General features: G+C 45.4%; 1 protein-coding gene across 2 annotated transcripts in view; it reads right to left on the bottom strand.

Moving 5' to 3' along the window:
* Nucleotides 1-252: 252 nt before the first annotated feature.
* PRKD1 (protein kinase D1) overlaps nt 253-14,569 on the bottom strand; it is a 139,249-nt gene continuing 124,932 nt past the window's right edge. For both annotated transcript variants that reach the window (XM_073639047.1, XM_073639046.1), the window contains 5 exons: nt 10,025-10,186; nt 9,847-9,945; nt 4,568-4,835; nt 2,588-2,673; nt 253-1,544 (listed from right to left, as the gene is read on the bottom strand). In XM_073639047.1, the coding sequence (XP_073495148.1) occupies nt 1,341-1,544; nt 2,588-2,673; nt 4,568-4,835; nt 9,847-9,945; nt 10,025-10,186 (819 nt within the window). In that variant the 3' untranslated portion in view covers nt 253-1,340. The remainder of the gene's footprint in view (nt 1,545-2,587; nt 2,674-4,567; nt 4,836-9,846; nt 9,946-10,024; nt 10,187-14,569) is intronic.

A 14,569-nucleotide genomic window follows, 5' to 3' on the forward strand; every position in this document is an offset into this window, starting at 1 on the left:
ATTCCTATGGAAACCCTGATGTAGTGCTCAGTGGAGCGAACACGGCATTAATGGGAACTTAGCCTAACTGGGTTGAACCCCTTCAAATAAAAGGGTCTAACACTGTATAGTTTCCTGTAGGACAAATAGGTGATTTTTTTGCCACATCAGAGCGTATAAATTGCCATGGTGTGATGACCAGACTCACCGTACAGGTCGTATAGCATCATGCAGACACGCACAGGACACTGCTCACATGGAAAGCACAGGAAATAGTAACACAGTATTTTGGTTTTATTCAGGATAGAAATGTAAGAATATAGTCTAAAATCTGCCAGAGGAGTATAATATGGAACATACTGAGAAAACTTGCTAAATACACTGTATTTGACCTTTAGAAAAAATATTAGTAACTTCTTAATACAATTAAGCAAAATTGAGAACAAAACCAAATCAGGGGCTAAAGTGAGGAAAAGCTGAGGGGAACCTCATGTAACTGCCCGAAAAGAGCATTGGTCCTTAGTGGATCTATTAGGGGTGGCGTGCGGTTCGGCAAAGCCTCGATACGTGCCCGTCCATAGCTCTGTACGCCCTGCTCCAGGCCACCACCTTCACCGGGAGCTTCCTGTGAGCCGCTCACCCCTGAAGTCTCTCTCACCTTGCACAAAAAAAACTTTTTTTTAGGTCATCCTTCAGGCTACAAATTAAATAAAAACCAACACGATTTCCTCTGGACAAAAAAAAAAACGAGGAGTAAAAAGACAGTCGTGAGCAAGCAGATTAACCCCCGTGCTGCCGATTGTGCCTGCAACACATCATGGAGTGATTACGAGGAGTCTCTGTGGACTGCAGCTTTGATTTCCGTCACTTAATGACAGAATTGGTTCCCTTTTGACCTCCCTTATAAGAAACTACATCTCAGTGACTGTATTGTAGGTTTGTGTGAGTGCGTGAACGTACATGTCATCACGCCATGTGGAATATGATGGAGCAGATCGGCCCTCCTGGATGGAGGAACTGGTCTCGCAGGCCCGGTAAGCAGAACAAGGTAATGAATAATAACATAATAAAAGATGAAAAGGGCTCCTACATGCAAAAAATCTGTCGTAAAAATAATCCGGGTGTCCTTGGGACATAAGGGGCCCCTTCTACACTGCTTCAATGGAGTGTCTTCATTAGGCTCTTCAGGAAGGTTTTCATAAACAGGATTGTGTGAGGGATACGGCCAAGAGGTATCGTAAAGACTTGTGGAGCGATGCACACAACCAGGTTGGATTGATGAACATTGTACATTCAACAACTAAAATCCGTTCCCTATGGTTTGTCTCTCCTAGCACAGGAACAATCAGGGCTTTCCCGTGTCAGAGAATGCTGACTCTCTCGCCCAGAGCCCTCATCTCGGCATCTTCAGAGTCGATGGATGGTGGCGGCAACAGATGTGGCGGGTACTGGAGGCAGTGCTCCCCCGCATACATCACCCAGCGGGGGTCATCACTTTCATGGGTAATGTAGCGTTCCCCTATCTTGCACTCCAGTTCACGTAGATCGAGCCAAGTCTGGAAATCCTGGTTAATGAAATCAGAAAATACAAAAACCTTAATGTCGGTTTGCTATATTTTTGGTAAAGTTATTTATTGTAGGAGCCGATAATATACAAATGAGATAAAGTAACCAGACTAGCAGATCACTCCTAGTCCTCATTATTAGGGGGCCAGTGACTGGGCAGTGGGGTCCACACTCCGTATAGAAGGCTCCAATTCATCAAAGCAATTACGAGGCGTAAATCATTTTGAAAAAAAATTTTTTTCAACTTTTGGTGTTTTCACATCAAAAGTCGCAAGATTTAAGAGGGCTCTTGGTGGAGTTTGGCGAAACCCGCTCATCCAATTCATGACAAGCTGTGATATTCCACACACCAGAAATCTTACCCCACTCGCCGACTGGACTAAGATTTATGGTGTCTTTTCAGACACTCCCGATTCATTAAGAGGCGTACACCCCTTAGCGACTGACTTCTGTACACCCCCTAATCAAGACCACTGATGTTCATCCTGGTCTTGATGACTGGGGGACTTGAAGTAAATCATAAATTTGAGTACAGGTCATCTTTACAGATGTTTTCTCAATTTTGAGAGGGGTCACAAGAATGAACTGCACAACACAGCAACTATGCTCAAATTCACATGAAGTGGGCTCTGTCTTCAAAGGTGATGTGGTAAGTTACGATCATATGCCATTACTTCTCTCAAAAGGGGTAGTTCACACTACTCATCTCCACGTCAGAAGGTAAACGGTGCCCCCCACATACCTGCCCGGATTCGTGCTCTTGTTACACAGGTGTGGGGATGCAACATCATCGGTACCGCTCACCTCCAGATGTGGAAGGGAGCAGCACTGAACTAACCCTTCAATGCAAAACAAAGGTCTAATCTTGTGCTCTCACATTAAAATACTTTTCCAAATGACTTTTTGAGACTTACAATTCACAACATTGGCAAAAAGATATATTCTTTAATGTCGCAAAGAAGCGGATTTTAGGCCAAACCTATGTGACGTGACTCTTCCCATTACATCTGAGCTTGTGGTTTGCTAAGTGTTCACTGCTCACCTGTAACCAGGGGTGGTTTAGGGTCTTGTCCACACTGTAACGCTTCCTCATCTTTACTTGCAGGAGATTGTTAATGAGGTCAATAGCTAAAATAATGACAGGTGAGGGTTAGTAAAGGAAATGTAACACAGGCGTGATCAAAAGTGAAGACTACTGATGTATAACCCATAACACACAGCTGGCCACCAATCAGAACCCTCCGGACTCACTAATGGTGCCCCCCCCAGACTCCTCCCCACTAATGCCGCCCCCCCAGACTCCTCCCCACTAATGCCGCCCCCCCAGACTCCTCCCCACTAATGGTGGCCCCCAGACTCCTCCCCACTAATGTCACCTCCTCCCCACCAATGGTGCCCCCCCCAGACTCCTCCCCACCAATGGTGCCCCCCCAGACTCCTCCCCACCAATGGTGCCCCCCCAGACTCCTCCCCACCAATGGTGCCCCCCCCAGACTCCTCCCCACCAATGGCGTCCCCCCAGACTCCTCCCCACCAATGGCGTCCCCCCAGACTCCTCCCCACCAATGGTGCCCCCCCCAGACTCCTCCCCACCAATGGCGTCCCCCCAGACTCCTCCCCACCAATGGCGTCCCCCCAGACTCCTCCCCACCAATGGCGTCCCCCCAGACTCCTCCCCACCAATGGCGTCCCCCCAGACTCCTCCCCACCAATGGCGTCCCCCCAGACTCCTCCCCACCAATGGCGTCCCCCCAGACTCCTCCCCACCAATGGCGTCCCCCCAGACTCCTCCCCACCAATGGCGTCCCCCCAGACTCCTCCCCACCAATGGTGTCCCCCCAGACTCCTCCCCACCAATGGTGTCCCCCCAGACTCCTCCCCACCAATGGCGTCCCCACCAATGGCGTCCCCCCAGACTCCTCCCCACCAATGGCGTCCCCCCAGACTCCTCCCCACCAATGGCGTCCCCCCAGACTCCTCCCCACCAATGGCGTCCCCCCAGACTCCTCCCCACTAATGGTGTCCCCCCAGACTCCTCCCCACTAATGGCGTCCCCCAGACTCCTCCCCACTAATGGCGTCCCCCCAGACTCCTCCCCACTAATGGCGTCCCCCCAGACTCCTCCCCACTAATGGCGTCCCCCCAGACTCCTCCCCACTAATGGTGTCCCCCCAGTCTCCTCCCCACAAATGGCGTCCCCCCAGACTCCTCCCCACTAATGGGGTCCCCCCAGACTCCTCCCCACTAATGGGGTCCCCCCAGACTCCTCCCCACTAATGGGGTCCCCACCCCCAAACAGCTCCTCACTAATGGTGCCCATACACCCTAGGACTGTCGCACTCACTATCTAGTCACAGGGAGCGGCTTGTGATGACTTTACCCTGTCAAAAGGGATATTAAACAAGCCAGCCATGCCCGGCAGGGATAAGGTATAGACAACAACTGGACTTGACTGTGCAGCAAACCCTCCTCCTCGTCTACACAGACTTAATGAGATAAGGCGCCAGCAGGTATTAAACTTGAATTTTAGCAGAATGAATTATTGACCAGTGCCACCTACTAAAGACCCCTTTCCAGACTGCAGGAAGACAGTTATTGCAGTCCAGAAAGCGAGACTCTTCTGACCGGCTCCCGTCAGCCCAGGGCTACATGGCGATGACAGCGTTGCATTGCGACATCAGATCTAATGATTTCCTATGTGTTGCATGGTTTTCAAATGTGTTGGATTTTCGCATGCGACTCATTTGCCTTAGGCTTAAATGCAGGTCACATGCAACTGCACCTCGCTTCCCAATTCTCTGCGATTTGGCCATTTATTTTGAGCAAAATCACAGCTTTAAAATCGTCACAACTTATCTGATAATTGCAATCGCAGGACACATTTCACCGTTTATCACCAGCCTTATACAGATCAGTGCCTGAAGCAGAACTAGCTGTAAGATCAGTTGTTAATGATGCAACGCTGCCGGTTATTGGTGTGACATAACCGGTTACTCCACCGCCTCTTACAAGCAGAACTCACCATCAGACGACGTCTCTCTCCAGGGGTGCGGTGGGTACATGAACGCTGCATTTTGGATTTGATCATGAATGTCCTCATCTTCATTAAAAGGAAAAGTCCCACTCAGGCTGACATATATGATCACACCAACAGACCACATGTCCAATGAGCGGTTGTAGCCTCGATTTCTTAACACTTCAGGAGCCAAGTAGGCAGGGGTCCCAACTACCGAGCGGCGAAAAGACTTCTCTCCGATGATACGTGCAAATCCAAAATCACAAAGCTTAACCTGAGATGTAAGAGAAGTATGAGAATGCTAGTGAGACAGTATACAATTACTTTTAAAGGGAATCTGTCAGCAGGTATTTGCTATTTAATCTAAGAGCAGCATAATGTAGGGACAGACACCCTGATTCCAGGGATGTGTCACTTATTAGGCTGTGTGCTGTAGTTTTAATAGTCTTATCCGCATGAGATTAGCACTGCCTGACTAGATCTCACTTGCAGGCCAGTCAGGTTAATCTGTGTAACCCCATCCCCATAGCTGATTAGCTGCTTGCTGACAGTGGTGTGGACGGGGTTATACAGAGCTCAGCACTGCTACATCTACAACAGCGAAAACAGGAATTCTATCAAAACTGCACCAATCAGCCCAGTAAGTGACACATCGCTGGAATCAGGGTCTCTGCCCCTACATTATGCTGCTCTCGGATTCCATAGCAAAAACTTGCTGACTGATGCCATCTAATGCACGTGGCACCAATCATTATCTAATCTGCCTTCATGTTTATGTTGCCTTCCACTTTTATTTTCTTCCCAATGACAAACATATATATATATATATATATATATATATATATATATATATATATATACGCATGCATGCATATACACACACACAATACAGACCAAAAGTTTGGACACACCTTCTCATTTAAAGATTTTTCATGACTATGAAAATTGTACATTCACACTGAAGGCATCAAAACTATGAATTAACACATGTGGAATTATATACTTAACAAAAAAGTGTGAAACAACTGAAAATATGTCTTATATTCTAGGCTCTTCAAAGTAGCCACCTTTTGCTCTGATGACTGCTTTGCACACTCTTGGCATTCTCTTGATGAGCTTCAAGAGGTAGTCACCGGAAATGGTCTTCCAACAATCTTGAAGGAGTTCCCAGAGATGCTTAGCACTTGTTGGCCCTTTTGCCTTCACTCTGCGGTCCAGCTCACCCCCAAACCATCTCGATTGGGTTCAGGTCTGGTGACTGTGGAGGCCAGGTCATCTGGCGTAGCCCCCCATCACTCTCCTTCTTGGTCAAATAGCCCTTACACAGCCTGGAGGTGTGTTTGGGGTCATTGTCCTGTTGAAAAATAAATGATGGTCCAACTAAATGCAAACCGGATGGAATAGCATGCCGCTGCAAGATGCTGTGGTAGCCATGCTGGTTCAGTATGCCTTCAATTTTTAATAAATCCCCAACAGTGTCACCAGCAAAGCACCCCCACACCATCACACCTCCTCCTCCATGCTTCACGGTGGGAACCAGGCATGTAGAGTCCATCCGTTCACCTTTTCTGCGTCTCACAAAGACACGGTGGTTGGAACCAAAGATCTCAAATTTGGACTCATCAGACCAAAGCACAGATTTCCACTGGTCTAATGTCCTTTCCTTGTGTTCTTTAGCCCAAACAAGTCTCTTCTGCTTGTTGCCTGTCCTTAGCAGTGGTTTCCTAGCAGCTATTTTACCATGAAGGCCTGCTGCACAAAGTCTCCTCTTAACAGTTGTTGTAGAGATGTGTCTGCTGCTAGAACTCTGTGTGGCAATGACCTGGTCTCTAATCTGAGCTGCTGTTAACCTGCGATTTCTGGCTGGTGACTCGGATAAACTTATCCTCAGAAGCAGAGGTGACTCTTGGTCTTCCTTTCCTGCGGCGGTCCTCATGTGAGCCAGTTTCCTTGTAGTGCTTGATAGTTTTTGCAACTGCTCTTGGGGACAGTTTCAAAGTTTGCCCAATTCTTTGGACTGACTGACCTTCATTTCTTAAAGTAATGATGGCCACTCGTTTTTCTTTACTTCGCTGCTTTTTTCTTGCCATAATACAAATTCTAACAGTCTATTCAGTAGGACTATCAGCTGTGTATCCACCTGACTTCTGCACAACACAACTGATGGTCCCAACCCCATTTATAAGGCAAGAAATCCCACTTATTAAACCTGACAGGGTACACCTGTGAAGTGAAAACCATTTCCGGTGACTACCTCTTGAAGCTCATCAAGAGAATGCCAAGAGTGTGCAAAGCAGTCATCAAAGCAAAAGGTGGCAACTTTGAAGAACCTAGAATATAAGACAAATTTTCAGTTGTTTCACACTTTTTTGTTAAGTATATAATTCCACATGTGTTAATTCATAGTTTTGATGCCTTCAGTGTGAAAGTACAATTTTCATAGTCATGAAAATACAGAAAAATCTTTAAATGAGAAGGTGTGTCCAAACCTTTGGTCTGTACTGTATATGTGCATATATATGTATATATATATATACATAAACATGTATACATTTATTGGTATACATTATGTATGCGTATAATACATACAGTGGGGAAAAAAGTATTTGATACACTGCTTATTTGGCACGTTTTCCCACCTACAAAGAATGGAGAGGTCTGTAATTTTTATAGTAGGTACACTTCACCTGTGAGAGACAGAATCTAAAAATAAAAAACAGAAAATCACATTGTATGATTTTTACATAATTAAATTGCATTTTATTGCATAAAATAAGTATTTGATCACCTACCAACCAGCAAGAATTCTGGCTCTCACAGACCTGTTAGGTTTTCATTAAGAAGCCTCCTACTCTGCACTCATTACCTGTATTAATTGCACCTGTTTGAACTCGTTACCTGTATAAAAGACACCTGTCCACACACTCAATCACATTCCAACCTCTCCACCATGGCCAAGACCAAAGAGCTGTCTAAGGACACCAAGAACAAAATTGTGGACCTGCACAAGGCTGGGATGGGCTACAGGACAATAGGCAAGCAGCTTGGTGAGAAGGCAACAACTGTTATTAGAAAATGGAAGAAACACAAGATGACTGTCAATCTTCCTCAGTCTGGGGCTCCATACAAGATCTCGCCACGTGGGGTAAGGAGGAGTCTGAGAAAGGTCAGGAATCAGCCCAGAACTACACAGGAGGAACTGGTCAATGACCTGAAGAGAGCTAGGACCACAGTCTCAAACATTACCGTTAGTAACACACTACACCGTCATGGATTAAAATCCTGCAGGACACGCAAGGTCCCTCTGCTCCTTCCAGCACATATCCAGGCTTGTTTGAAGCTTGCCAATGACCATCTGGATGATCCAGAGGAGGCATAGGAGAAGGTCTTGTGGTCAGATGAGACCAAAATAGAACTTTTTGGCATCAACTCCACTCGCTGTATTGGATTGGAGTAAGAAGGAGGAGTACAACCCCAAAAACATTGTCCCAACTGTAAAGCATGGTGGGGGAAACATCATATTTTGTTTGGGGGGTGCTTTCCTGCTAAGAGAACAGGATGACTGCACCGTATTGAAGAGAGGATGGATGGGGTCATGTATCGCAATATTTTGGCCAACAACCTCCTTCCCTCAGTAAGAGCAATGAAGATGGGTCGTGGCTGGGTCTTCTAGCATGACAATGACCAGAAACACACAGCTAGGGCAACTAAGGAGTGGCTCTGCAGGAATCATTTCAAGGTCCTGGAGTGGCCTAGCCAGTCTCCAGACCTGATCCCAATAGAAAATCTTTGGAGGGAGCTAGAACTCAATGTTGCCCAGAGACAGACCCGAAACCTGAAAGATCCAGAGATCTGTATGGAGGAGTGGAGCAAAATCACTGCTGCAGTGTGTGCAAACCTGGCCAAGATCTACAGGAAACGTCTGACCTCTGTAATTGCAAACACATTGCAAAATCGGCAGTGTATCAAATACTTATTTTCCCCACTGTAGGTATACATACATACATCGTCATTGAGAAAAAAATAAAAGTGGAAGCAACATAATACACATGATGGCAGATTATATACATATACACACACGTATATATTTTTATTCTCCTGGTCCGGATTCCCAGCACTACTTCTCAACTTTTGGCAGGTGATCGGAGTCGACCTCTAGGCACAATCAGGTTTTCCAGTACAGTGTGATTTCCATGCATGGAAACGATGTGTTCCAGATGAAAGCTCTTCATCATATGGTTAAATGGTCACCGTTTCAGACAACTTCTCACTTGATAGCTAATGTGCTAAATAAGTAATTTGCAAATCACTTCATTTAAATATTATGATGTTTACCACCCCAAAAAAATCACTCCAAAGTGCTAGCCACTATAGGTATTTTCTTATCCACTCTCTAACTTATTTTCCTTTATGGTTAACCTGCATACATGCACAAAAGAGTTCAGGGAAACAAAGCCATGGGAGTGAGAGAAGCATTGCATTCTTGGACGTTAGGGTAAAGGACGTTTATAGCTCTAATAGTGCTGGCAGAATGCAGGTGAAAAGGAACATCCTACCTAAAAATAATGGATGGCAAGTTGCAAAACATGAGAATGGGGATAGCTCTGGACAGGTTACACTGGTACCTACATCAAAAGCAATTTATCCTTTAAGCTTTTCTACAGGATTTGTGAGAAAACAAGGCTAACTTTTACCCATAGTCATGTACATATTATATATATATATATATATATATATATAGCAAAGGGTCTGAATACTTATGACCATGTGATATTTCAGTTTTTCTTTTTTAATCAATTTGTAAAAATTTCTACATTTCTGTTTTTTTTCAGACAAGATGGGGTGTAGAGTGTACTTTAATGAGAAAAAAAAATAAACTTTTTAAAATTTAACAAATGGCTGCAATGAAACAAAGAGTGAAAACTTTAAAGGGGTCTGAATACTTTCCGTCCCCACTGTATATAATAGACTGGCACTTGGCCAGCATGCACAGCAGACCATACAGAGAATAGGGGACTGACGGCAGCTATGTAACATCCCCTCTTCTGCTATTAAGAGCAGGAGGAGCTGCAGTTTTGAAGGGCCGGGTAATCGTAGCTCCGAAATTCATCCATCTCCTAACCTCTTAAAACCACTTGAGTTCTACATGGATGAAAATACACAGAGCACAATGAATGAAAATGAGTATTTTATCTATCCATTTCTAATAACAGATCTGCAAAGAAGGCTCTTTCATCACACATCCGCACGTTCAGCCTTTAATCTAAAAGCTCCTTGTAAATTACCTGAGGAAAGGGATCCGCCGACGCCAGCAGCACATTCTCCGGCTTTAGGTCACAGTGGACAATATTCTTGAAGTGCAGGTGTCGCAGGGCTACTAAGATCTAACATAGAAGGCACAGGTTAGGTCTCCTGACAGCCATCAGTATGCTGCTCTGCACGGCCTGATGGAACAATGCTCACCTGGGTGACCAGGAATTTGGTGATGCGCTCGGGTAACCTTCCCTTTTCACTGGACAGGATCATCTCCAGCATGTCCCCATGCAGCTTCTCCATCACCACAAACACTCTTTCTGGAGTCTCGAACATACACTCCAAGTTGACCACGCCGCGGTGATGCAGATTCTGCAGATAAGATGCACACAACAATCTTGGTGAAGTCTGCTTTACAAAACCCTTCCCTCAAATAGTCTGTAATGAGAGCCAAAGTCAAAGTTCAATTTGTTGACTTCATCTGTGCCTATAGCTCTAGGAAAGCTTGATTTCTTGTGGGACCTGAGCACTGACATAACACCGAGGCCTTCATGAAGCCTCAGGCTGCTATCGTGCTACAGGGGCCCACCCTGTGTCTAACCACTCAGATCCAGTGCTCGCTAATGACTGCAGCACGTAATCATGCTACACGGGACCACCCTGTGTCTAACCACTCAGATCCAGTGCTCGCTATTGACTGCAGCACGTAATCATGCTACACGGGACCACCCTGTGTCTAACCACTCAGATCCAGTGCTCGCTATTGACTGCAGCACGTAATCATGCTACACGGGACCACCCTGTGTCTAACCGCTTAGATGCAGAGCTCGCTAATAACTGCAGCACGTAATCATGCTACAGAGACCACCCTGTGTAACCGCTTAGATGCAGAGCTCACTAATGACTGGAGCACGTAATCATGCTACAGAGACCACCCTGTGTAACCGCTTAGATGCAGAGCTCGCTAATAACTGCAGCACGTAATCATGCTACAGAGACCACCCTGTGTAACCGCTTAGATGCAGAGCTTGCTAATGACTGCAACACGTAATCATGCTACACGGGACCACCCTGTGCCTAACCGCTTAGATGCAGAACTCGCTAATGACTGTAGCACGTAATCATGCTACACGGGACCACCCTGTGTCTAACCGCTTAGATGCGGTGCTCGTTATTGACTGAAGCACGTAATCATGCTACACGGGACCACCCTGTGTCTAACTGCTTAGATGCAGAGCTCGCTATTGACTGCATGTAATCGTGCTACAGGGGACCACGTGAGTCTAACCGCTTAGATGCAGAGCTTGCTAATGACTGCAGCACATAATCGTGCTACAGGGGCCCACCTTGTAACTAACCGCTTAGATGCAGAGCTTGCTATTGACTGACGCACGTAATCATGCTACATGGGACCACCAGGGGGCTAACCGCTTAGATGCAGTGCTCGCTAATGACTGCAGCACGTAATCATGCTACAGGGGCCACCCTGTGTCTAACCGCTTAGATGGAGTGCTCGCTACTGACTGCATGTAATCGTGCTACAGGGGCCCACCCTGTGTCTAACCGCTTAGATGCAGTGCTCACTATTGATTGCAGCACATATGATGTTGAACTGCCAGGATTAGAGTGATCTCTGACTGTAGTAGTTGCAGACAGGTGCTGGCAGTATAATACAGCTGTCACCCATCATTAATGGAGCAGGCACAACTGGTAAGCCGGCTTCTTATACCACATGCCCCTAAGGTGTGATTTGAGAGTGGTTCCTATCCAGAATCCTCTGCTATTGCGCAGAGCCGGGAGCATCTACAATGAGGAGGATCTGTGGCTCTGAGGACCTTGTCCCATTTGTGCATTACACAGGTCAGGTACAATGACACCTGACCAGCTTTACATTGTAGAAAGGCTTGGTCCGCTGTAAATTAGTACACGGAGAAGCCCTAAAACAATTAGTGTTGTGACATAATGAAGACTGGACAACTCCGCAGGTGCAAACATCCATTAAGAATGAATGACGGTGTATTGTGCCACAAATGGAGCTATCGCATGTCACAAGGCAGGTGTGACCGCTCCGCCGAGGAGCAGTTCATTACCCATGGCCATTGTTCGCTTTCTCAGATGTCCAGTCCTAATGGAAAATATGGCGCGGCACAGCGCTACCCTTTGTTCTGCTATAACGTAAGCCGTCATGCATAGAAATAAAAGGTTAAACATGGGCTTTATCGTACACGAGCTGGAAAGTCTTCTGTGGAAAACCGGTTTCTCTATTCAAGACGTTACTGTGTGATAAAGACCGATGGCCATTTATACAGTGTAAGAAGTTATCCGCAGGAGAGGAGGTGTTTGAACTTGTGAATGTTTCACAAGAAACCACTTTCATCTCCATAGAAGAGGAAAACAATAAGGTGTTAAAAAATAAAACATCAGGACCCCGAAGGCATCAGTATTATAGACAAATCAGGAAGAGTGGGGAATTGTTCCCCCCATACAGCAAAATTGTGGTGGACGGCTCCTCAGAAGCCAATAAGATGATGCAAGATGGAAGGGAACAAGCCGGGATTGTCACACGTAATAAGACCGCATGACTCTGCCTAGAATTATTAAGGTGTTTCGCACACAGCACACGTTTGTGGCACTGTTTGTGCATATTTTTCTTTATGCCAAAGCCATAAGTAGATTCAAATAGATCCACTCTCTGAAGGATAAACTTCTGGCTTGCCTCAAAAAGTCTCATAAATGTCTGATCATGGGGGACCCCACCGGTCCTAGGGTCCCAAGTCTTGGGACCAAGCGTCCGACCAGCCGCGGGGACCAAGCGTCCGACCAGCCGCGGGGACCAAGCGAGCAAGGAGTACAGGGGCTGTATTATGATTTATGGCAGGAGCGCACCACTCCTTAACTTGCCGACTTCTTGATTTCTTGGGGCGGGCACTCATGCTTTATTGACAATTTGACCACTGAGCCAACCTGTGCTCTCTGATGCTTCTATATGAGGCAAACCATTGGAGAAGCGCAGTGGCAGTGAAGCTGGCAAAGATCAGGAGCAAAGAACGCACTCCAGTCATCCAGCCAGCTTCAGAGCAGTGCTTACAAGCTCTAATGGAAAGAGCTTGTAGTCTTACCCATATTCGCAGAACAACCCTTGAAAGTCATATTATATAATAATGTAACCATAGTGTCCATCCTTCAACGCACATATAATAATAAGATGATGGGAGTTACTGTTTATATACGTCTCCAGGATGTAAATGTAGGTCAAATGTAGATGCATATACTATTATAATCTCATAAATGCATAGATCATCATCAAGAACCTGGTTTCATTTTTAGAAAAAGAAAAAAAACAAACGCATTATCCACCAGTACAACCAGTATAAGTGGAAATAAGTTCCCCTTCCCAGCACACAAATAATAACCGGCATTTCTTGAACATTATTCAGCAGAAGACATTGGCAGCGAGGGCTGTCACTTCTACAGTCGGATGATGGCAAAATGATTCCCCCCTACACCTTGCTTCTTACACCTCAGGAACGTAAAGAAGAGATATCCAGTATCTAATAATATATCCAGAAGACAAAACCACTTTCATTATAGAGTAGAGATGTGCATCTTCAGGAATTGACAAAAAGCAGAAGTGTCCAGACAGAAAGGTCTTGGTGAACAGTTACTTGAAGGCACATTGCAGCAGATACTGTGGTTAATGGTTTTGTGGTTTGTTTTCAAGGAAGTGGCTACAGTTACAAGATAGAACAAACAATTCTTTATCATCTCCTTGTTGTGCACCGTACAGAGCCTTACTGATTAACGCTGGAGCCTTACAAGTCCGGTCAGCATTGGTTTCAGGTTCTTGAAGGGTCTGCATGACGCAATGCCACCCATATAGTGCTATGTGCCTAATATTATTGCTCCGGCCCAGAAAAGTCGACGGTGCTGAAACAAGACCCAACCCATGGACAAGAGCGGCAGTAGCTGTAAAAATTCATGCAACCATTGGAACAAACCCCACCATTGTACTTCATAATATGCACCTATGAATGTATAGCACATAACAGAATGGGCGTACCTCTATAATACCTACAAGGAGAAGGTTTAAGCCCCCCCTCACAAGTGTGCAGTCGCAAAATGCTTCAAGTACAAAAAGCAAATGAATAATATAGAGAAAATGATGAAAAAAAAGGGGGACGTGGAGAAACTGGCATGGAGCACTTGAGAAAGCAAAGGTGAAACGCATTTGGGGCAGAGTCTCTCACTCAAGGTATATTTCATGTAGCCACTTGGTTATAGTTTTGTATCTCTGTGCACCTTGTCGGCATTGGTAAGGCTCTGTTCACATATCCAGTTGTCATGAGGGTTAAAAAATACTCAATGTGTTACAAAGTGAACAAAAACCAATGCAAAATGGAAACCAAAGTGTCTTTACTTACATGTTTATGATCCCACAACGGAACGAAAAAAATAAGTAATTACTGGACATATGAACATAGCCTCGTACTTAAAGGGGTATTCCCATCTTTAAGATCCTATCCCAATATGTAGTAGGTGTAATAATATTAACAATGCCCTGCACATGGGGTAAGCTACGTAGCGAATCAGAAGAACTATACTAAATTTCTAATTGGAAGTAGTTGCTAATATTATTACACCTACCACATATTTTTTCATAGCAGACACACTAATTAATTTGCTAAATCTTTACTTCTGGCCTCAACTGTACTGAAATGAAAGCCCCTTAGTCCATCAAGGACTAATACCTTCAAT

The sequence above is a fragment of the Phyllobates terribilis genome, unplaced genomic scaffold, assembly GCF_046119375.1.
Source record: "Phyllobates terribilis strain yellow unplaced genomic scaffold, ASM4611937v1 Scaffold_7__3_contigs__length_470593459, whole genome shotgun sequence".
NCBI classification, from domain to species: Eukaryota; Metazoa; Chordata; class Amphibia; order Anura; family Dendrobatidae; genus Phyllobates; species Phyllobates terribilis.